At 55.8% G+C, this 22881-nt stretch overlaps 1 protein-coding gene across 1 annotated transcript; it reads left to right on the top strand.

Moving 5' to 3' along the window:
- The first annotated feature begins 4595 nt into the window (after nucleotides 1–4595).
- Nucleotides 4596–22370, top strand: RTN4RL2 (reticulon 4 receptor like 2). Its single transcript, XM_032283386.1, has 3 exons — nucleotides 4596–5476; nucleotides 12032–12513; nucleotides 20999–22370. The coding sequence occupies exons 1-3, from the start codon at nucleotides 5446–5448 to the stop codon at nucleotides 21746–21748; spliced, it is 1263 nt and encodes a 420-aa protein (XP_032139277.1). The 5' UTR covers nucleotides 4596–5445; the 3' UTR covers nucleotides 21749–22370.
- Nucleotides 22371–22881: the final 511 nt, after the last annotated feature.

The following is a 22881-nucleotide window of genomic DNA, read 5'->3' as shown; positions in this document are numbered from 1 at the left end:
GAGACAGGGAAAGAGAAAAGCATGTTCTGACAACCTTGCCCTTTATACTAATCTAGGTTTTCTTCCCTGTTTCACAAAGGGCCTGGAAAGGAGTCCTGTTCCCCTCAGGCCAGCAGAACAGGGCATGGAACTCACCGTGGAAGGGTTCTGAGTGACAGGTGCAGCCCAGTCCCTCTACCTCCCAGCACAGCAAGCATTGACTGGTGGCCAGTGGGAGAGCTGAGGAGCCCAGGGTGAGGTCTGAAAGAATCCCCAGAAAACCTGATTTTCCCCCGGGGCCCACATCACATGCCCGGAGTTGGGAAAGTGGAGACAGCGTGGGATCTAGCTGAGAGGCTCCATTTTTGGTAGCTTCCAGTTTGAGAGTCACAGAGACACCAGGATGATACAAAGATGTAGCTTTGCAGGACTCTCAACAACATAGAGTCCAAGATATTCCCTTCAATGATAGGAGCCTGAAGCCCAGAGAGGAGAGGTCTGTCCCAGTTACATAGCTGTCCAGAGGCAGGCTGGAACTCAGGACTTTTAATTTGGGCTAAGATTCCTTTTATCAGAGTGGGCAGCCCTGGCAAGTGCCAGGTAGGATGGAGCTGGGAAGGTCATCCGAAGGGTAGTACAGGTGGGTGGGAAGTCATATCGAAGGACGGACCCCCAGACCTGGCTCTGCCATTTACCCCTTATCAGACCACAGGTCAGCTGGGCACAGCGGCTCACACCTGCAATCCCAACACTTTGGGAGGACGAGGCGGGTAGATTGCTTGAGTCCAGGAATTCAAGACCAGCCTGGGAAACATGGTGAGACCCCCATCTCTACAGAAACTACAAAAATGAGCCAGGCATCGTGGTGTCTGATTGTAGTCCCAGCTACTCAGGAGGCTGAGGTGGGAGGACTGCTTGAGCCTGGGAGGCAGAGGTTGCAGGGAGCCAGGTTTGTGCCACTGCACTTCAGCCTGGGCAACAGAGACGGAAGGACACGCTGTCTCAAAAAAAAAAAAAAAAAAAAAAAAAAAAAAACACACACACACAGCAGGTCAGGTCATCATTTTTCTTTCTGCCTCTAGACTGCAATGACTATCCAGGTTGTCATTAAGCTAAAAGTGAAAATAATATTATTAGCATTTATCGAACACAGGATCAGCTGCGCTGTTAGCTTCTTTCATGCTTTTAATCCTCAAACACCGCTATGAGCTGGGAACTAGTATCACCCTCCTCCCTCTCACCTTTATTTATTTATCTATTCATTTATTTATTTATTTTGAGACAAGGTCCTGCTAAGTCACTAGGGCTGGTCTCAAACTTGTGCTGGAAACCAGTGACACCACCCCCCAATTTCTTTTATTGATTGACTGACTGACTGGTTAATTTTGAGGCAGGGGTCTCACTAAGTCCCCAGGGCTGGTCTCGAACTCCTAGTCTTAAGCAATCCTCCCGCCTCAGCCTCCCAGAATGCTGGGATCACCAATGCGAGCCACCATGCCTGTAACCTCCCATCTTCTGGATGGAAAAACTGGGATTTGAAAAGGCAAGCGACTTCCCCAAGGACCCCCCCTCCCCCAAGTTAGAGAGTCACAGAGCCAGGACACAACCCAGAAAGCCTGTGCTCTCCTCCACTGAGCCACCGCACCTCCTACACTAACCACCAAGCGCTCTACACAGTGAAGGTGCCAAAGAGGGGGAGGGAAGAGCCAGGGAGGTTCTGTGGGCTCAGTCGGTGGGTCTGCCCAAAGGGAAGACGTTTCTTGGGTGACACATTGAGAGTAGCTGCGCTGTTAGTAAGTGGGAATTCGTAGAGGAAGTCCAGACTCATCCATTCTGTGCCAATATCCCCCTCCTTCTACCTGGTCTCCTTTCCAAAGCCCACTGTTCTCCAGACAATGAGCGTCGGGGCAGGGGGGTCCTCCTCCTTCTCAGGGAATATCTGATGCTGAGCCCATCTCCAGAGATTTTGGCTTCCCGTGGGGCTGCTGATCCACCTAGAGCCACCAGAGGGCGGGCCAGCTCTGCGGCCCAGGCCTGAAGACCCAGCACCCCAAAGCCCGGCCAAGCCTCCAGCACGGAGTCCAGGACTCCAGCCAGAGGCCGGGTCCTCGATTACCCTTTGCCATCAGCTTACTCCTCAGATTTCAAAACGTCTAACTGCAGAAGCCCAGCTCGCGTTCAGGCATGGTGTGTCTGATTCCACTGGGACAACCATCGCCACCAAAGAATTAGTGCCAAAATAGTAACGACATCAGCTACCTACCACCCCTACACACATGTACACACACACACACACACACACACACTCACTTTTTTCAATTTTCAATTTTTCAATTTTCAATTGAAATTTCAATTGAATTTTCACTCACTTTTCAATTTTCCCAAGCACTTTCTCATACCTGGAGTGCCTGGAGACTTAATGCAGCCTCGTGAATGACCGGGTAGCCTCACCGTACAGATGAGGAAACTGAGGCACAAGGAAGGGGAGCACATTGTCTAGGGTCACCTGGAAAACTCTGGTCTCCGAACTGAAGTTTCCAAATCATCCCTCCTCCCCCCAAACCTAACTGGAGATGAGTCGGGTGGGGACAGCAAATGTGGGTGGGGGGAGGAAAGAAGGGTCAAAGTTCTCTACAGAGAAGACCGAATGCTTTGTGGCACCTACTGTAAAATGAGACCAGCCCGGCCACCCAGCCACCCACCCACCCACCAGCCAGCCACCCAAAAGTCTTCAGTGGGCACCTGCTGGAAACACGACCATGGATGACAGAGTTCCCTGCCCTCAAAAAGCTGGTAGTCTAGTTGGGGGCGGAGGGGGTGAGTCAGCAGATAATCGTAGGAAACCGTGACACCTGTATAAGGGGCGGGGCTGCGCAGAGGGGCTGCGACTTCCTGGACGGGGCATCCCTTTCCCCGCAGCTCGTCCCGGGAGCGGGGCTCCCCTCCCGGCTTCGGGGTTCCGCCTGCGTTGGGGGCCCGGGGTCCCCTCCCGCCCCTCTCGAAGAGCGCGGGCCCCGGGAACCGATGACAGCACACCTGAGTCAGCCCGCCGCCCACCCGCCCCTCAGCGTCTGTCTCCGCATCTTGTGATATTTCGCTCCCCGGGAGCCAGCCCCACTGCGCTCCGGAGGCAGCTCGGCAAACAAACCCAGCGACAGATTGTGCCGCGGCTCATTCCGGGGAAGGACGCCAAACCCCACCCTGCTACCCCCAACACTCCCTCCCCGCTGCCGCCTCCGGGCCCTCTCCCTAGGAGCGGGCCCCAGCCGGAGTGGGTCCCGGGGAAACGCAAGGGCTTGTCCCGCTTCCTGGAGATAGGGGGAGGCGGGGGTGGGGGCAGACGGGAGCCCCAGAGACGTTCCTTTCTGTTTCTACCTGATCCGAAAACGGGAGGGGCGGGAGAGGAAATTTAGGGGCACCAAGAGGAGCCGGGAGCCCCAGAAGGTCCGATAATGGAACCGGCAGGGGGCGCCCGAGAGCCGAGGTGCCCGGGGGCTGCAGCCGGAGCCTGAAACTGGGGGAGTCGGGAAGAGAGAGGGAGGCAAAGACACCGAGACGTACAGAGACGAGAGACAGAGACGCAGGGAGCCCCGGGGAGAGGAGGAGGGAGACGAAGACTAGGAGGGACCGTGAGAAAGACAGAAGACGGTGGCAGGGAAACGGAGAAGAGTGAGGAGAGGCCCCAGAGAGGGAGGGAGGGAGGGAGGGAAGGAACAGAGACGGAGACCACGAAGTATGAATAAGAGTGTGGGGAGAAGAGCAGAGAAATCGAATGAGAACGCCAGAAGAACGAGAGACCGTGGAAGGAGCAGAGAATGAATGGGAAGAATAAAACCAGCATTTATCAAGCGCCAACTGTATGCCAGGCACTGCGTTGGACCCGGGCACGGATAGGAGTGGAGGAGCCGCGGCGCGCGCCGCAGGGCGAGGGACTTCTGTGCTCGTGGGAGCCGCAACCCGGGGGGCTCAGAGGCCCCGGCACGGCCGCACCTGCGGTTCCCGCAGCCCCAACCCAGCCCGCTATGCCGGGCCACGGTACCCGAAGCCGCTCCCCCGAGGGCCCCGAGCCTAGCCCACGCCGGGGCGGCTCCGCGGACGCGATGGGCCGAGTCGAGACCTGGGTCAACAGCCCCGCAGTCTTTGTAGGGAAGCGCCTAGGTCACAGGTCGGCTGAGACCGCTCGGAACCAGGCCACCAAGGGCCAGAGGGGCTCCAGTGAGGCCAGATCCGTCCCTTTTTAATAGGGGGTAGAGGAAGTTCGCGCGAAGCCAACGGTCTCCTGCCCAACTTTGGGTCCTCTCTTGCGTCCCCGCGGGGGATAAGATCTCCCCTCCCAGACACATCACACATACACATAAAAACGCACATCCTCGCACGCGCGCCCAACTCGCACCCGCTCGTAACTGCACTGAGGGCACTCACACCGGGCACTTATTCCCTCTCCACCCATCCCCAAGATCGCAAGCGCAAAACCTCACACAGCCTCACGTTTCCCACCGGCTCAGACATGCACGCTGGCAGGCTCTCAGCGGCTCACCCGTGTGCACACTCACGTGCCCCCCGCTTTCCCAGGCCCGTACAGGGGGTAACGCGCAAGCCTCCTGAGTCACACCTGTACAAGCGTCCCTGCGAGCACGTGCACGCTCATAGGCACTCGATCTTGCACGCAAAAGCTCTGGCATATACTATTCTTATAGTCGCACACTGGGCTTGAGGTCTGGGAATGGAAGGAAATGAAATCTTGGAGCGGTCCCAGGGAATAGAAACCTTGAAGACCGGGACACTGGCGCGAGGAACGCGGCTGGGGGCCGGGGCAGGTGTGACCCATAAGCTCATCTTCTCCTGGAAAGTTGGGAGGAGGGAACAGAGCAAGTCCACGGCGTTTCCCTCAACTAACGCACTCCCCCAAGAAGGGATTTCTCTAGAAGCTCGGCGCCGCGAGGACGGTCGAACACAGTCCTCCGGGTCGCTTAAGCGAGGGGAGGAGGCCGGGGTGGAGAGGGTTAGAAAGCCGCTCCCCCCTCCTAGTGGCCAAGAAAGGGTTAAGTCGGAGAGCCAGCAAGCGAGGGAGGAGCCAGCGAGTGCGGGAAGGAGTGGGGGTGGTTGGGAAGAGCTTCCTCGCTGTCCCCACTCTCCCTCGGCTAGCAGCCTGGGCGCAACGGACCGACGGACTGACGGACTCCAGCGCGGACCGCGCAGCTAACGGGGTGCAGGCGCTGGGCGTCGACGGCTAGCCCCAGCCCTCCCCGCCCCGTCGCGCCCCGCGCCGTCCCGTCGGGGCCGATGGCTCCTCCCGAGGCCCGCAGCCCGGGGGGCGCAGGGTAGAGCGCCGCGGCCCGGCCACGCAGCCCGGGGACTCCCGGGCCCTCCGGAGCCCCGCGGGGTCCCCGCCGTGCACCCGGCGGGCTCAGGGAGCGAGTGGGAGCGCCCTCCCCCCGCTGCCCCTCCCCCGAGCGTCGAGACAAGATGCTGCCCGGGCTCCGGCGCCTGCTGCAAGGTAAGAACCGGCGGCAGGAGGGCGGAGGGCGTCCTGGGGAGAGAAACAGGGCGTCCCCTTTTTCAGGGATCGAGGGTGGGGCAGTTGGGGGGGGTGGGTAACCTGGGAAAGGGGAAAAGCTTAGCGCTGAGGCCGCGTCCCCGCCCTCAGGGCTGCTCTCAGCAGGAGGGCACTTGGCTGGGAGCCTGCGGGCGCGTGCGGGGAGCTCGTGACCCAGGTGGGACGCAGGGGGCAGGCGAACCCGGCCCGGAGCGGGGAGGGAGGCTCAGGTTCCACCGTCCCGGCTCCACCTGCTCCGGGGGACGCTGAGGACTCGGGCCGGCTGGGGAAGCGCCGACTCAGCAACTCCTCCTGGCCGGTGCCTCAGCACTTTCCAGTCACCTGGGAAGACGAGATGTGGGTAGGGGGCTGTCTGGGGAGGTAGGAGGTGCGGAGGGAAACCCAAGTGGCCCTCTTTGGCAGGACAGATGGAGGGCGCTAGAAAGAGGGTAGTTCTACTGATTGAGTGACTGATGAGGGTGTGGACCAGAGATGGGGGGGAGGGGTCAAGGGGAGAGGGATGGGAAGGGGAAGTCAAAGATGGAGAAAGTGGTGAGGGAAGCTGAAAGGAGGAGGGAGATGGAGCGGGGGAAGGGGAGGAGGAGAAGGAATGAAGGTTAGACGGGAAAAGGGAAAATCGTGGAGGGAAATGGGACCCAGGTGAAGACCGAGGAAGGGTGAAGGAGAGGAAAGCCCAGATCAGGGGTGGGGTGGGAAGACGACTAGGCAGGGGGCCCAGAATCCGGGGATGGAGGTAATGGGAAAGAGAATCAAGACTGGGACCCTGGGGGCCGGAAGGGAAAAAGAGAATGGAAAAATCAGAAACCAGAGAAGGATGGGGATGGTGGCTAGAAAACGGATAGGGAACCATGGATGGGAGAGGGGCTGGAGAGGAGGGACGAGGAGGAGGAAGAGAAAGGCTGGGAGAAAAGGACTAGGGCTTGGGGGTGCTGCCCAGGGATGAGACAAAGAGGCTTCTGGTAACCACTTCCACGTGGGAAGCCCTCCGTTCCCAAAGCGCCTGCCTGCCACGGCCCTTCTCTCAGGGAGTGACTGGTGGGCCAGATGGGGGTGCTCTGAGCTCAGGGCCCTGGGGGTGGCTGTGAGGGATGGAGGGTGAGGACTTTGGAGGGGAGTGGCAGCCTCTGAGGGTGGGCACCCAGACTGGCTCCTGTGCTGCCATTTAATTATCCGGTCCGACGTTGGATCCTGCCGCCGCCACCACTGCGGTGGCTGCTTATTTTGGGGTGTTAAATTCTGGCAGAGTGAGAAGCTGTTTGCAGCAGCTCTAAACCTCCGTCACCCGCGTCAGTGCCTCCCCAGGCCCCTGCGTCACTGGCATCACCACCACCTCCATTCCACTCCTCAGCTCCCACCTCCTCAGCCCCTGCCCCCTCAGCATCTGCCCGCGGGCCCTGGCCTTTCCCTGAAGCAGCCTGTTGGTTGTGGAGCCCTTGCTTCTCGGCTGGGACCCTGTGCCCCTCCCTCCAGAGCGAGAGGCCTCAGCTGCCTTTCCAGGGAGCATTGTTTCCTGGGACTACTCTGTTCCAGCGACTCTGCCCTGTGGGTGGGTGCGCACCCTGGCTTCTGCCCCCTACCTTGGGTTCCGTTTTCTCCTCCTCAAATTCCTTCTTCTACAGGGGACTCTGGCCCAAAGAGTGGCCTGTGGGCTGAGAACTTTGTTTATGAGCCTTGGTACTCCAAGCTTTGATAGCCAGAGTCCTGGACAGTGGTCCTTCCGTGAACGGATACTTTGGCTCTGGACACTTCAGCCTTCCGGGATCAATATCATGTTCTGGCCTCTCTTGACTCGCTCCCCTGGTCAGTTCTGGCCATATCTTCTGGACAGGGGTCATCTCTTGACTCCCACTGTAATCACTACTCTAGAGCAACCATAACTGGAAGCCTAGGAGATGAGAGTTGCATAGAGAGCTGGAATCCCTTCCTTCCCTTGACCCTGAGTAGCCAAACAGACTCAGCACTGTGGCTGGCCCAGCCCTAGGCACCTGCGTGCAATTACTGTCCTGCCTTTAGTTTACCTCAAGGGCAGTGTCTCACACATCCAGTCGTGGTTTCTGCGGAGGATGTGGCAGCCTCTTGAAGAAAAGTCAGAGAGTCCCTCTGACATGGGCTTGACGCCCCTCTTTTCGGATCTGGGTTCCACCTTGTACTAGCTGCTTGGCCTGAGGCCAGCGGGTCATGTTTCTGGGGCTCCCTGCCTTCATCTGCAAATTGGGGGCCACAATGTTGATCTCCAGGGGGTTGTGTGTGTTGTGTTCCTGTATAAAGAAATTAACGTACAAATGCAGTGCCCGGCACAAAACAGGTGCTTCCTGGTTTCCTCCTACCCTGCTGACTCTCCCCTGCAGCTGTAGCCATCCCCCGCTGGCTTTAGAGGAGGGATGTGCAGAGAGGGTGGGGGAGCTGCTACAAAGGGCTTTCCTCTGCCCATGAAGTAGTGGAGGGCAGAAGTGAAGGCTTCTGAGAAAGACAGTGAAGGCAAGCCGTGGAGACCTGGCTGGGGGTGCTCAGAAGCTGACACTTCCCCTCCCCCATCCTCCGTGGTGCTACCTGTGACGTGAGGGGTCGGCTCTAGGTGGCCACCAAGGTATCCCCCTTCCCAACTCTGACCCTCTGTGCCTCTTGCCCCAGTCTCCACTGGGAATTCACAAAATGAAGGCCAGGAGCAGAGCTGTGGTCCTCGGGAGAGAGAGGCGGAGGCATGGGCCTGAAGGAGTGGTGGTGAGGGGGCGTGAGAACTCAGGGTGGGGAAGGGACGTGGCAGGAAAGAAAAGGGCACACATACTGGGCAGGGCTGGGACCGAGGGTGGGGGAGGGAGGGAAAGGCGCAGCGCTCTAGTCCTCCAACCCTCCCCAAGTCCCGCCACCTCTGCCCTGGAGTGCTCACTCCAGCCCCAGCGGGCCTGGGGGCAGTGAAGCCCAGAACCCCCCACCCTCCCCTCCTCCTTGCCTCCAGTGAGAGCCGCAGCCTGAATTATGGATGAGGCTCCTTGGGTTACAGCAGCTTTGCACGGCAGTGGCAAAGGCCAGAAATGGCAACAGAGTCACTGTTCTGCAGTAGCTGTCATGGAGGGCCCCCCCCCACAACACGGGGTCCCTCTTGAGATAGCCTGCAGGGACCACTATCACGGGCTGGAGGAGGTGAGCCCTGGTTGGGGGAGACATGGGAAGAAGACAGAAGGAGTGTGGGGAAAGAGAAGAGGGCTAATGTGGGCAGGTGAGGGGCAGGAGGGTCTAGGGGAAGAAGGAGGGGTGGGCGCCCTTGCCAGCTCCTGCAGAGTTTACCCTCCAGGCTGGAAGGGACCCTGGTGCCAGGGGAGTGGGCACTGACTCTGGGGCCCTCTGAGATTGCACATCCTTCCCTCTACCTCTCCTGGGGCAGCGGTCGGTCAGTCCGGAAGCTGGGGAAGAGCTCTGTAATCCTCCAGGGGCTGGCAGCCATCAGAGCTCACACTCTGGTGAGCTTGTGGAAGGGGTAGGATTAAGGGATCAGAGAGGGATTTGGCTTCTTTTGGTGTCAAGTCCTTAGGGAGGTGGAGCTCAGAGGGTGACTCTGACAGGAAGGGAAGTGCCCTGGCTGGGCATCAAGAGACTTTTCTGGTCCTTGCCCTGCCAGCACTTTGCTGTGTGACCTTGGGTAAGTCACTTGCCTTCTCTGAGCTCCAATCATCACTTCAGTAGAACAGATGCTTGAACCAGAGGAGTCGAGGGGACCTTTCCAGCTTTGAAATCTCCAGTTCTAAGCCCCAAAACTCAACCCTCATGAAACCCTCTGGGGTCCCCCCTGTGCTTCCACACCCCACCTCTGCCTGGTTCACATGAGGGGTGAGAGACACTGCTCCTCCACCCCACGTGGGTCTGAGAAACTCGGGAGGAGAAAGTAATCGTGAAACGCCGCACGGGGGAGGGGTGAGAAGGGCCGAGAAGCGCGGAGGTGGTGTGAAGGAATGGAACAGCAGCGGCTGTGTCACTGAGTATTACATCACACCCAGCCTACACACGCACGGGGCCCAGCGCTCACACACACGCGGAGGATAGCCAGCACGCACCGACGCAGCGCCAGGAGGGGCCGGGGACACTCACAGGGGTTGGGGGGGCCAAAATCGAGGAACAGCACAGCACACCAGGGGTGTGGGTCCTCCACCCGCACCTGTGTGCTCCCCCCTCTGGAGTTGGAACACCAGGGCATCTGGATGCCAGCGCCACACTCGGGGCCTGTCAGTACCACGAGTGCACACCTGGCCCAGCAGCACCACATTTGGCAAGCACCTAGTTCACACCGTAAAAATCACAGACATATACACACATTCACACATACACGGCAACCTCAGGAGCGTGACACATCACACACAAAACAACCACTACGCATGTGCAGTTGGCAGCCTCAGAAAGCCCACGCTCAAAATCACCAACCTCTCAGTCTGTCCCTGGGTCTCTGAACTCCAAGGAGCCCCAGGATCTCAGGGTCCAGAAACAGGCCTTCCTCCCCCTGCCTTCAAAAGCCTAGGGCATTGCTTGAAGCAGAAGGTGCTCAGTCGCTGTGTTTTCCGGGAAATGACTGCCTGGCTTTGGGGGTGCAGGCTCCCCTTTTCCCCAGGCAAAATTGCCAGAAGAAAATCCCAGGAGTCACCTGGAAATCATAATAAAGTGTAGATGTCAAGCTAGTTCCGGCCTAGAACTTTATCAGCTACAGCGAGGGTAGGAAGGCAAAGGCCAGGGAGGACAGGAGGTCCTGGACCCTGTTAAAGTGTGAGTACAGGCACCTGCACTCCACTCTCTGGCCCCCAGGCTCGCTGAGCCTGCTTTTCCATTGGTATAAGAAGGTTGCATATGATCCAACCTTCGAAAGTTACTTTGGGGGAAGAAAAAAAAAAACAAAAAAAAGCTTCGGCTGGACGCAGTAGCTCATGCCTGCTAATCCCAGCACTTTGGAAGGCCGAAGTGGGAGGGCTGTTTGAGACCAGCCTGAGCAACATAGTGAGACCCCATCTCTACAAAAATTTAAAAAATTTTAGCTGGGTGCAGTGGCACAGGCCTGAGGTCCCAGCTACTCAGAAGGCTGAGGCAGGAGGATCGCTTGAGCCCAGGTGGTCAAAGTAGCAGTAAGCTGTGATCACACCACTGCGCTCCAGCCTGGGCGATGGAGCAGGACCCTGCCTCCAAAAGAAAAAAAAAATGTTTTTAAGTAACTGCGAATGAAGAGCACCTGGGGTGTAAAATGCAGATTCCCAGGCTGTCTCCCCAGGAATTCTGCATGTTCCCAGGACTGCAGCTGATGATGTCATCTGTGGCTGGTGGCTCCACTTAGAGACCCCACTGAACCCTGGCCCCTAAGGCCCCTCCTGGCACAGAGAGGCTCTCACTCTGCAAGGGTGAAAAGTACAGGAAAGTAAGGGCAGTGGGCACCAGCAGGCTGGCAAGACTAGACCTCAGGGCAGGTCCATTTGACACGGGCCTCAGATCCCCACAGGGTCTCAGGTTACTTCCACTCATTCTCCAATGGGGTGACTTTGCCCCCCAGGGGACATTTGGCAATGTCTGGAGACATTTTGGTTGTCACAACTGGAGGCAGGGTGCTGCTGGCATCTAGTGGGTAGAAGACAGAGATGCTGCTAAATGCCTTTTATAGGGCTGCCCCCACAGCAAGGAACTATCCAGCCCAACTGTCAATACCGACGCAAAGAAACTTCGACGTTAGTCTTTTGACATTAATCCCTAGACAAGGTCAAACATGCAACAGTGAAAACAGGAGTGGAAAGGTGATCATTCTTCAAATAATCTTAAATGTGTCACAGTGCTTTCTGCAATGTTCTCTTGGCGTTATTTTTTTAATACACCAGACGCCTCGGAAAGTGGAAGTGGCCAGGCCACTCGAGGCTGTAATGTTGTCCCCTCAGTCCCCCAACATGGGAGCACCAGGGTGCCAGGACTTTATTTTTATTTTTTATTTTTTCTCCCCAAATCAGGGTCTCGTTGTGTTGCCCAGGCTGGAGTGCCAGGGTGTGATCACTGCTCACCGCAGCCTCAAACTCCTAACCTCAAGCGATCCTCCTGCCTCAGCCTCCCAAGTAGTTGGGGCTACAGGCACGTGCCACCATGCCCGTAGTGGGTCTGAGAAACTCAGGAGGAGAAAGTAATTGTAAAACACTTACATTTTTTTTTTTTTTTTTTTTTGGAGACGGTCTTGGCTCCATCACCCAGGCTGGAGTGCAGTGGTGCGATCACAGCTTACTGCAACTTTGACCACCTGGGCTCAAGCTGATTGTGTTATTTTTATTTTTTCAAAAGACAGGGATCTCCCTATGTTGCCCAGAGAGTCTCAAACTCCTGGCCTCAACCAATCCTCCTGCCTTGGCCTCCTGAAGTACTGGGACTACAGGTGTGAGCCACCCTATTCAGCCGCCCCTAGGTCTTTACCAAGTGGGTGGGCAGGCCCCTGGCTGGCACTCTGGCCCTTGAAGCCCACCTGGTAAGTTTTGCTTCCCCTCCCCACAGCTCCCGCCTCGGCCTGCCTCCTGCTGATGCTCCTGGCCCTGCCCCCGGCAGCCCCCAGCTGCCCCATGCTCTGCACCTGCTACTCATCCCCACCCACCGTGAGCTGCCAGGCCAACAACTTCTCCTCTGTGCCGCTGTCCCTGCCGCCCAGCACTCAGCGACTCTTCCTGCAGAACAACCTCATCCGCACGCTGCGGCCGGGCACCTTCGGGCCCAACTTGCTCACCCTGTGGCTCTTCTCCAACAACCTCTCCACCATCTACCCGGGCACATTCCGCCACTTGCAAGCCCTGGAGGAGCTGGACCTCGGTGACAACCGGCACCTGCGCTCACTGGAGCCCGACACCTTCCAGGGCCTGGAGCGACTGCAGTCGCTGCATCTGTACCGCTGCCAGCTCAGCAGCCTGCCCGGCAACATCTTCCGAGGCCTGGTCAGCCTGCAGTACCTCTACCTCCAGGAGAACAGCCTGCTCCACCTACAGGTGAGCCTGCCCCTGCGTGCGTGTCCCTCCTCTCTCCCCAGGCCACCCTTCCTGCCTCAGCATCTCCATCTCTCTCTGTCTCTGTCTCTCTTCTAAGTTTCCGTCTCTCTCACATTCTCTAGGGGAGAATTGTCCCTTCTGTCTGTCTCTCTACCTGTTTAGGTCCCTAGCTGCCCCCGTCCCCTCTAACTGTCCACAACCTTCACCTCTCTGCCTCTGCCTGTCTGTCTATCCCTTTCCGTCCATCACTGCCTCTCTCACTAACTTGCCTCCCCCATCTGTCTTCTGCCTCTTCTGTCTGTCTCCCTTCACACACCCACTCCGCACACACCCCCATGTCTGTCTGCGTGTGTGTATCTGTCTCTGTGATCTCACGTGTTTGCCTTCGGCGGACTCTGCCCTCCCCCAGGGTCCCCTGCCCAAAGGCCTTTGCAGCTGCTTTTCTCACCCACCCTCAAGTCTGCCCACATCCCAGGGAAGTAGAGAAGGCAGAGCCATGGCCACTGGCATCCCACAGAAAGTTGCGTTTCTCTCCAATTCACTGAGTAATGGGACGGGAGAAATCCACACCCCTTCTAGATTCCCGTTTTCCAAACCTGTCATCTCAATGCAGGGAAAGGAAAAAAAAGGGTATCTCTGTTATGCAGCTGGAAAATGGACGCTCTGAAAATGGAAGGAATAACAGTAATTGTTATTTATTGTTATGATTATTGATCTAATGATAGTTTATTCTTGTTGTTAAGCTGACTGTTTGACACTCAGATCCTTCCACTCCATTTCCCCAGGAAGCAATAACACACCCTCCAAACCACCCTGAGAGAAAATCTTCCCTTTTCCACACAGCCTCTGGCTGGAAGAGGGTGAGAATATCCAAATTCTGCCCTCTCCCTGCTTGCCCCTGGAAGGTGCTTCTTCTGCCTCATCCAGGGCTAGTGCCTAACTAGTTCCCAGTCTGCTGGTTGGAAAATCAGGTCAGTGCTGATGAGGCTCATGATGATAACAACAGCCATAACAATGTAACAAACATGTATTGAGCACCCACCACAAGCTAGATGCTAAGAATACAGTAAGTAGTGAACAGATCAGACCCAACTCCCTGCCTTCACAGAGATACCATTCCCAGGAGGAGGGAAAGGAGTAACATGCACAGTATATTGGAGAAATATGTCTTATGTTATTCTTATTGCTGCATAAATAATGACAGTAGAAATAGTAGCCATCACCACTTAGAGGGCACATGGGGGTCAGCCACTGTGCCGAGCACTTTACACGTATCCACTCTGCCATTGACAAGTGTGTGGCATTTTTTAACCTCCTCAGACCTCAGTTTTCTCATCTGTACAATGGGGTTAGCGAGAGTACCCATCTCCTAGGGATTCTGAAAGCATTACATGCATGAATAATTTGTAAAGCACTTAGAATAGTGCTTGGCATACGGTAAGCGCTATATAAATGCTTGTTAAAATACTATTTTAAAAAAAGAAACGAGCCTTATTTAACATTGGTCTCAGTGAAGTGGCCCAACTTGGACTCCATCCTGAAGATCTGGGTCAACTTCAAGGATTATACTGAGGTCATGAGTGAGTCCCAGAACACACCCTCCATTGCTCCTCTTCCTAAATTTGCCTGGCACCTCGCAGTTGATGAAGAGCACTCAGCCACCTCATCTCACTTCTACAGCCCAGTTGGGAGATTATTTTCACCTCCTTGTTCACAGTGGAGAAGCTGAGGCTGGGGCCCTGAAGACTCTATCGATATAGAGCCGCCTCTAATCATAAATCTTTTCAACCATTGTCGCTGTGACTGGAGGCTTATGCCTTCTCCCCATCACATCGAGCCTCACAACAACCTGGTGGTAGGGACAGTGAGGGACATAAAATGTCTAGGGACATGGAATGAGTATTCCCGAGGCCACACAGCCAGGAAGAGCTGGTGTTTGAGCCTCGTGGTCTGGTACAAGGGGACAGTACTCTGGAGTACAGTTGAGCAGGCTCATTTTTAAAAGCACACACTTTTGACTTTGACCTGACTCAGAAAGAACCAGTTTTGACCCGACTCAGAAAGACCCAGGTTCAAATCCTGGCTCCTATGTGACTTTGGATAAATTAACCTCATTTCCTCATGTCCGTTTCCTCATCTCTAATGGTAATCAGGATAGTACTTAACAATAATCTTTTTTTTTTGAGACGAAGTCTACTCTATTGCCCAGGCTGGAGTGCAGTAGAGTGCAGTGGCAGCCTCTGCCTCCCAGGTTCAAGCGATTCTCCTGCCTTGGCCTCCCAAGTAACCGGGATTACAGGCATGCATCACCACGCCCAGCTAATTTTTGTATTTTTTAGTTGAGATGGGTTTCACCATGTTGGCCAAGCTGTTCTCGAACTCCCGGCCTCAGGTGATCCACCCACCTCGGCCTCCCAAAATGCTGCGATTACAGGTGTGAGCCACCATGCCCAGCCAATAATCATCCTTATTTAAGAAGTTTTGTTGTGGGAAAGAAAGTAGGGAAAAGCTGAAGGAAAAAAAAAAAAGTTTTGTAGGCTGGGCATGGTGGCTCACACCTGTAATCGCAGCACTTTGGGAGGCCGAGGCGGGCTGATCACCTGAGGTCGGGAGTTCGAGACCAGACCAACCAACAAGGAGAAACCCCGTGTATACTAAAAATACAAAATTGGCCGGGTGTGGTAGCACATGCCTGTAATCCCAGCTATTCAAGAGGCTGAGGCAGGAGAATCGCTTGAACCCTGGAGGCAGAGGTTGCGGTGAGCCAAGATGGTGCCATTGCACTCCAGCCTGGGCAACAAGAGCAAAATTCTGTCTTAAAAAAAAAAAAAAAAAAAAAAGAAGTTTTGTAAGGATTAAAATGTAAGGCATTTAGCACAAGGCCATACTCTCAAGACATGGGCAGTATAATAATTGCTGCTACTACTACTTCTACTGAGATCAAATACTACTACAAATTATTCATGCATTTAATGCTTTCAGAATCTCCTTATCAATATATATTAGTTGTTTAGGAGGAATTTGGAGTCAGAGGGCCTGAGCTTGAATCCCTGATCTGCTATTTTCTGACCTATTTAACTTTAGGCAGGTTGCTAACCCTCTCTGAACCTCACTTACTTTATCTGTAAACTGGAAATCATGAAAATAATACCTTCCACCAAGAATGGTGTAAATAGGAAATGAGTTAGTGTCTAGAAAGCCCATAGTTCAGGCTGGGCGCGGTGGCTCACGCCTGTAATCCCAGCACTTTGGGAGGCTGAGGAGGGTGGATCATTTGAGGTCAGGAGTTCGAGACCAGCCTGGCCAACATAGTGAAACTCCATTTACTAAAAATACAAAAATTAGCCAGGCATAGTGGCAGGCGCCTGTAATCCCAGCCACTAGGGAGGCTAAGTCAGGAGAATCACTTGAACCTGGGAGGTGGAGGTTGTAGCAAGCCACGATGGCACTACTGCACTCCAGCCTGGGTGACAGAGCAAGACTCCGTCTAAAAAAAAAAAAAAAAAAGCACATAGTTCAGTGCTGAAGAAATCGTGATATTATGACCCCATCCTCCATTGACTCTCAGGCCAAGAACAGCAATCAGGACCTGAGGTCAGCAAAGCCTTGGGCAGGGGGGACCTCGGGTGGGCACTGGGTCTTCTGAAATGGGAAGTGTTTGTTCTCCATGCCCCTGGCATGAACAGTACCAGGCATCACAGAAAGGAAGCATCTTCACACCTGGCCCTTTATAGAGGAGATGGAATAAACAGCCTCTGCCTGGCGGAACTGGGCTAGGAGTTGCCACAGGCAGGTGAGGAAACGTGGGCTGGGGTGAGATCTGCAGGGTGCAGGTGTGACCCAGGAAGGAGCCAGGCCTGCCCCAAAGGGGAGCTTTAGAGGAAGCTCCACCAGGGGACCACAGCTTTTCAGAATGGGGAAGGTAGACATGGAGATGGGGTTGGGTGGAGGTTCTAAGGGACTGTCTGCTGTATGCCAGGCACCGTGCCAGGTGAGTTCATTCATCAACAGATATTTACTGGATACCTACCACATGCCAGGCAGAGTTCCAGGTGCCAGGGATTCAGGGGAGAATAGACAGAAACAGTAGCCCTGCTTTCCCAGAGCACATTCCCTACTCAAGTGTAGCCAGATGATAAAGACACTTTTCTTTTCTTTTTTCTTTTTTTGAGACGGAGTTCTGCTCTCTTGCTTAAGCTGGAGTGCAGTGGCGCAATCTCAGCTCACTTCAACCTCTGCCCCCCAGGTTCAACCGATTCTCCTGTCTCAGCCTCATGAATAGCTGGGATTACAGGCATGTGCCACCATGCCTGGCTAATTTTTTTATTTTTAGTAGAGACGGGGTTTCACCATGTTGGCCAGGCTGGTCTCGAACTCCTGACCTCAGGTGATCCACCTGCCTCGGCCTCCCAAAGTGCTGGGATTACAAAGGTGTGAGCCACTTGTTTTCTCTTTCAATCATTACAGTGGCCTGCATGGTTTTTGTTTGTTTGTTTTGTTTTCGCTTTCGTTTTTGAGACAGAGTCCTGCTGTGTCACCCGGCTGGAATGCAGTGGCACAATCTTGGCTTACTGCAGCCTCAACCTCCTGCGCTCAAGCAATCCCCCAGCTTAGCCTCGCCAGTAGCTAGGACCACAGACATGTGCCATGCCCAGTAGTTTTTGTATTTTTGTGGAGATGGGGCTTCACCATGTTGCCCAGGCTGCTCTCGAACTCCACAGCCCAAGCGATCCACCACCCTGGCCTCCCAAAGCAGCTGGCCTGAATGTTTTAAAAGCTCAAGCAGACCGGATCTTAGTTTGAATCCCAGCCACACATCCAATTTGCTCTGTGGCTTTGTGCAAGTTATTTAACCACTGAGCCTCAATGGACCCCTCTGTGACATGGAGATAACCTGTACCTTGGGGAGCAAGCGTTGTGAGAATTAAAGGAGACACTGCTGAGCTCAGCCCAGTGTCCGGCATGGAGTGAGTATCCAATGAATGGTAGCTATCCATTAACATTGACCAGGGAGAACACCCACTGAAGCCCAGCAAAATAACAGCACAGGCCAGTCACCCAGCTAGTAAGGAACATGACCTACAACTGGCCTAGGTCTGTCTGACCCCAGAGTGCACTTGTCCAGAGGTCTCTGGAGTTGGAAGCCACGTTCCATTAGCTGTTGGACCCTAGGCCAGTCACTTCACTTCTCTGAGGCTCCCTCTCCTAATCTGAAACAGAGATAATAATAGTATCCACCTCATAAGGTTGTGACGATGAAGTTACTATATAGGATCTGTGTAGCACAGAGCTTGGTACATGGTAAGAGCTCGATAAGTTACCTGCTTGACAGTGCTGACGCCGATGATGACGATGATCCCCACCACAGACTGATAAGCACTCTGAGCGGGGGTTCCTGGCACAGAGCAGACACTCAGTACAGCTCTGCTGAATGAATGAGGCACATCCCAGAGCTCCCCAATTCATAAAAATCAGATGAGGATGGGATTTTAAAGATCACCTATCCCAAGTCCCTTGTTTCACAGATGAAGAGACCGAGGCCCAGAGAGGTGCTTGGAGCTGTCCAAGGTCACACAGCCCAGCAGCTGATTTGATTAGTGTCAGAGCTGAGAGCTGGGAGTTTGGAGGGAAGCAAGGTTAAGAACAGGATGCTGTCAGGGAAGGGGGCAGGGATGCTGCGTTAAGATTCCAAATGGATGCAGAGAGCTGTGAACCGGCCAGGGGGGAGGCAAGGGAAATGTGGTTTTTGAAATGGAAGAGGATGACTTGAGCAGAGGCTCTCAGCCCAGAGGGAGGGGAGATGGGGCGGCGCGGGGAGAGGGCTAGGACTGTGAAAGTCAAGAGCTTATTAATGCATAGAGAACGGTTTTAACGGTGGAGAGAGGAAGGACCGGATTTGAGAGCTACAGTCAAGGAAATGGCAACGGGATTTGGCAACAGCTTGGATGGGGGGAGGGGGCATTGGACCCCAAGGAGGAGGCTCAGAGAAGGGAGGGGCAGGACTTTTTGCAGAGAAACAAAATGAGAGAAGAGGTTGGAATCAAGAAATTCTGTGGGCCAAAAATTGGGGCTGTGGGTCAAAGGCACCTGAATTCCCTAGGATCTCTGAACCTTTCGTCTACTCCTCCTGAACTCCTGAGGTCCCCAAAGTGTGGATTACCCCTGCTCCCTCTCCCCCACCCCCTTATCGATCCTCTGACCATATGTCTCTGGGTGTGTCCCACTCTTGCTGACACTCCATGAAAAGAGGAACCCTATTTAGGTGTTTGAGTGGCAGGGATTCCAAGCCTACCCCCTGGATGGGCCTGGAAGAGAAGAACAAGGGTACCAGGCCATGGTGAGCCAGGTTGAGGCCAGGGAGGTACAAGGAGCCAGCTGGAGGCCGGAGCCAGGATTTGGGGTGGTGGCAGCAGGGGGCGGAGAATGCTGGTGTCAGAGGCAGCTGAGAAGGTTGAGGGGGACGGATCTCAATGTGGCCAAGAGGAGGGCTCTTGGCAGGCTCAGTTCCTGTAGCAAAGAGGGCGGAAGCCAGATGGGAGGGGGCGAGAACATGCAGGAGCACAGGAAGGTGGAGGCTGTGGGTGTGGGCTGGGAGTCAACGCCCTCCCCCAACCTGAGGCCTCTGACCAGGCTCCGGGTGGCAGGCCTGGGGAGAACAGCTCCCCAGGCAGTAAGGGAGGGAGAGTCACAGTCAGGAAACAGCCCCCACCCTCCAGGGTGAGCTGGCCTGAGCAGAATGGATGCTCCTGTTCTGAGAACCGGACCTCCTGGAACCTGCTGACCACAGCGATGCCCTGCACGAGAGGCGAGGACCTCAAGGCAGTGAGGTCAGGGGACTGAAGCCCTGCTCCCCTCCCTGGCAAGCCCTTATCTCCCCGAGCCTCAGTGCTCTCCTCTGTAAAAAATGAGCTGGGCTGATGGGTGCTGCTGCATTAGCTCCCAAGTCAGCTGATCAACCGAATGCCCTGGTACGCTGGTTATCATGCAGAGTCCACGAGTCCCCACTGCCACTGTGGGCCACGCCCACCCGTTAATTCTGATCCATAGTTCCAAGATCCTTCCCACACTAACGTGGCCTGATTAGGTGACTCCCTAGCCCCAGGCAGGTGGGACAGTGCCTCTAAGCAGAGTAGTAATGCAACTTGGCCTCCTTCCTCTCCTCTCCTGCTGCCTCTGGGGGTGGAGCTGACATCCTGACCTCCAAAACCCAGCCTAGTAGCAGGACTTTGCTTCCCCCAGTGAGCACCTCTTTTAGAGGAAAGGGACAGGACCCAATTCTAACTGAGCCCCTATTGTCATAGTAACCACCATTTATTGATTGACTATGTACCTGTTAAGGGTACAGTATCAGCATCCCTGCCCCCTTCCCTGACAGCATCCTGTTCTTAACCTTGCCTCCCTCAAAACTCCCAGCTCTTGGCTCTGACACTAATCAAATCAGCCACTGGGCTGTGTGACCTTGAACAGCTCCAAGCACCTCTCTGGGCCTGGGGTACAGTATCATCCAACCCTCATTTAGCCTGCTGAGGGAGTCATACATAATAAGGAATGTTACACAGACTGAGGAAACTGAGACTCCATGAAGTTAAAACTTGCCTAAAATAACACAGCTAGGGAAAAGGCTAGCTGGATTTCACACTGGGGCTGTAAAGGCTGCACCTGTGGGCTCCATCACTAGACTGACTCCCTGTGTGCCTGGCACGTGCCCAGCACCTCCTTCACATGATCTTTATGTGAACCTTCTTCTGGAATCCTCAGAACAAACCCACGAAGTAGGTATACGCATCCCCATTTTATAGATGAGGAAACAGGCCCAAAGAGATGACGGGCTTGGCCAAGTTAAGAATAATGGCTAACAAACACAAAAATTAGAAAAAAAAAAAAAAAAGAATAATGGCTAAGTCATGGAACTCGTAGAACTCCACAAGGAAAGGTGTTCTAAGCACCTTCATGCATGCCACTTCATTTAATCTCCACATTACACAGATGAGGAAACTGAGTCACAGGGCTCGTGAGTGACTTGCCCAAGGTGGCACAGTCAGTTCATGACAGATCCAAGATTTGAAGTCAGAAAGGCTGGCTCCCCAGTCTGTACACTTCACCAAACCAGAAGTTCTGGAACTCAAACTGGTCCTGCCATGGCCGCACTGGCTTCCCTGGGGAACCTGTAGACCAGCGGATACCCAGGCTCCACCCCAGACCTCCTGAATCAGAAACTCTGTCCCCGCCCCCCGCCAGAGATCCGCAGGGGATCGATCCTAATACACCCGAAAGTTTCAGAACCACTGCCCTCACCGATACCACTTTTTCCACGGCAAATAGGTTACGGGAGGCAGAATCCACACCCAGGACGCTATGAATCAAAAGATCAACCCTTTCGCTTCTGCCACGGTGCAGCCCCTTCCCTCCCCCGGCCCAGGCCCCAGCGGGGTCCGCAACCTGCCTCAGGCCCACTCTGTTCTTCTGTGCCCCTCCCCCCACCCAGGATGACCTGTTCGCGGACCTGGCCAACCTGAGCCACCTCTTCCTCCACGGGAACCGCCTGCGGCTGCTCACAGAGCACGTGTTCCGCGGCCTGGGCAGTCTGGACCGGCTGCTGCTGCACGGGAACCGGCTGCAGGGCGTGCACCGCGCGGCCTTCCGCGGCCTCAGCCGCCTCACCATCCTCTACCTGTTCAACAACAGCCTGGCCTCGCTGCCCGGCGAGGCGCTCGCCGACCTGCCATCGCTCGAGTTCCTGCGGCTGAACGCCAACCCCTGGGCGTGCGACTGCCGCGCGCGGCCGCTCTGGGCCTGGTTCCAGCGCGCGCGCGTGTCCAGCTCCGACGTGACCTGCGCCACGCCCCCGGAGCGCCAGGGCCGAGACCTGCGCGCGCTCCGCGAGGCCGACTTCCAGGCGTGCCCGCCCGCGACGCCCACGCGGCCAGGCAGCCGCGCCCGCGGCAACAGCTCCTCCAACCACCTCTACGGGGTGGCCGAGGCCGGGGCGCCCCCCGCCGACCCCTCCACCCTCTACCGAGACCTGCCCGCCGAAGACTCGCGGGGGCGCCAGGGCGGGGACGCGCCCACCGAGGACGACTACTGGGGGGGCTACGGGGGCGAGGACCAGCGTGGGGAGCAGACGTGCCCCGGCGCTGCCTGCCAGGCGCCCCCGGACTCCCGAGGCCCCGCGCTCTCGGCCGGGCTCCCCACCCCTCTGCTTTGCCTCCTGCTCCTGGCGCCCCACCACCTCTGACTGCGGTGCTGAGACTGAAGAGGCCAGTGTCCGATCCCCGCTTCCCGTCCACCCCGAGCTGCGGCTCCGGCCCCCGTCCCGCCCCCGCCCCTGGCCTTGCTGCCTCCCTTTACCCCACCCAGCTCCTCTCCGCCCCGGGACCAGGCCGCCTCTCCTTGCCTGCCTCCTGGGCTGCCCTGACTTATGGCAGCCCCAAGAGGGCGTGTGTGGTGGCTCAGCCCTGCCCTTCCCAACTCTGGCCATTAACTCTTCCCCATCCCAAGGCTGGGGTGGGGCCTCCCAGGCAGCCGCCGACCCGCACCCCTAGGGCCCACAGCGGACCCCAGAGGGGCTTTTGTCTGTAGAGCATCTTCCACCAGCAGAGCCTTTGGAAGCTCCCCCAGGGAGCCCCACCCAGGACCCTTTGGGGGATGCCTCAGTCAGGGCCAGGCTGACCCTGACCCCTGCTTACCCTAGCCCCTCAACCTCCTGACACTGGAGGAATACTTTTCTCCTAAGTCTACCCTGGACACTTTTTAGGGCACCTGGAGAGAGCTTTCTTCTCCACTGTTGCCCCTGCGTGGTGAAGATCAAAAGAAATTGTTTGGGAAAAAAAAATTTATTAAAAAATTCTATTATTTTATCTATTGGAAGATTTGTTGACTCGGGACCGGGAAAGTGGGATGAGGTCTCTGGATGTAAGGATTTCAGGGCCAGGAGGGTTGGAGAAGGGGAGCCATCCCACGCCATCAAAGAGCTTCCTGCTGGCTGGAAATGGTGTGCGCTCTCCTGAGACCAGAAGCTGAAGCCCCGGGAAGAGTTTCAGCCCTGCATTCAGGTGGGGTGCAATCTGGCAGCCAAGAATGGGTGCTGGTGGCATCTCTTTTTGATTGTCCAGGGGAGGAGCTGCAACCAACCCTGAGTTGTCTGGCGCTTGAGGAACTAAGCCTGGGGAAGAACTCCTGCCTGGTTAATGAACCTCTTCCAGACCTGGTGCCTTCAGGAAAGAGGAGGTCCCCTGTACACACTCCCGGTCACAGATAGCCCACACGTGGCTTTGGGTAAATGTGAAAAAGGCACCTCTCCCTCGGGAACACAGCCCCATGCCAGGGCGAACACGTTAGCAAACGGAGACCAAGGCTGGGTTTCAGCGC

Source organism: Sapajus apella, unplaced genomic scaffold, assembly GCF_009761245.1.
Source record: "Sapajus apella isolate SASKATOON/1434 unplaced genomic scaffold, GSC_monkey_1.0 scaffold14, whole genome shotgun sequence".
Lineage (NCBI taxonomy): Eukaryota > Metazoa > Chordata > Mammalia > Primates > Cebidae > Sapajus > Sapajus apella.
This window is presented reverse-complemented; position numbering and strand designations above follow the sequence as displayed.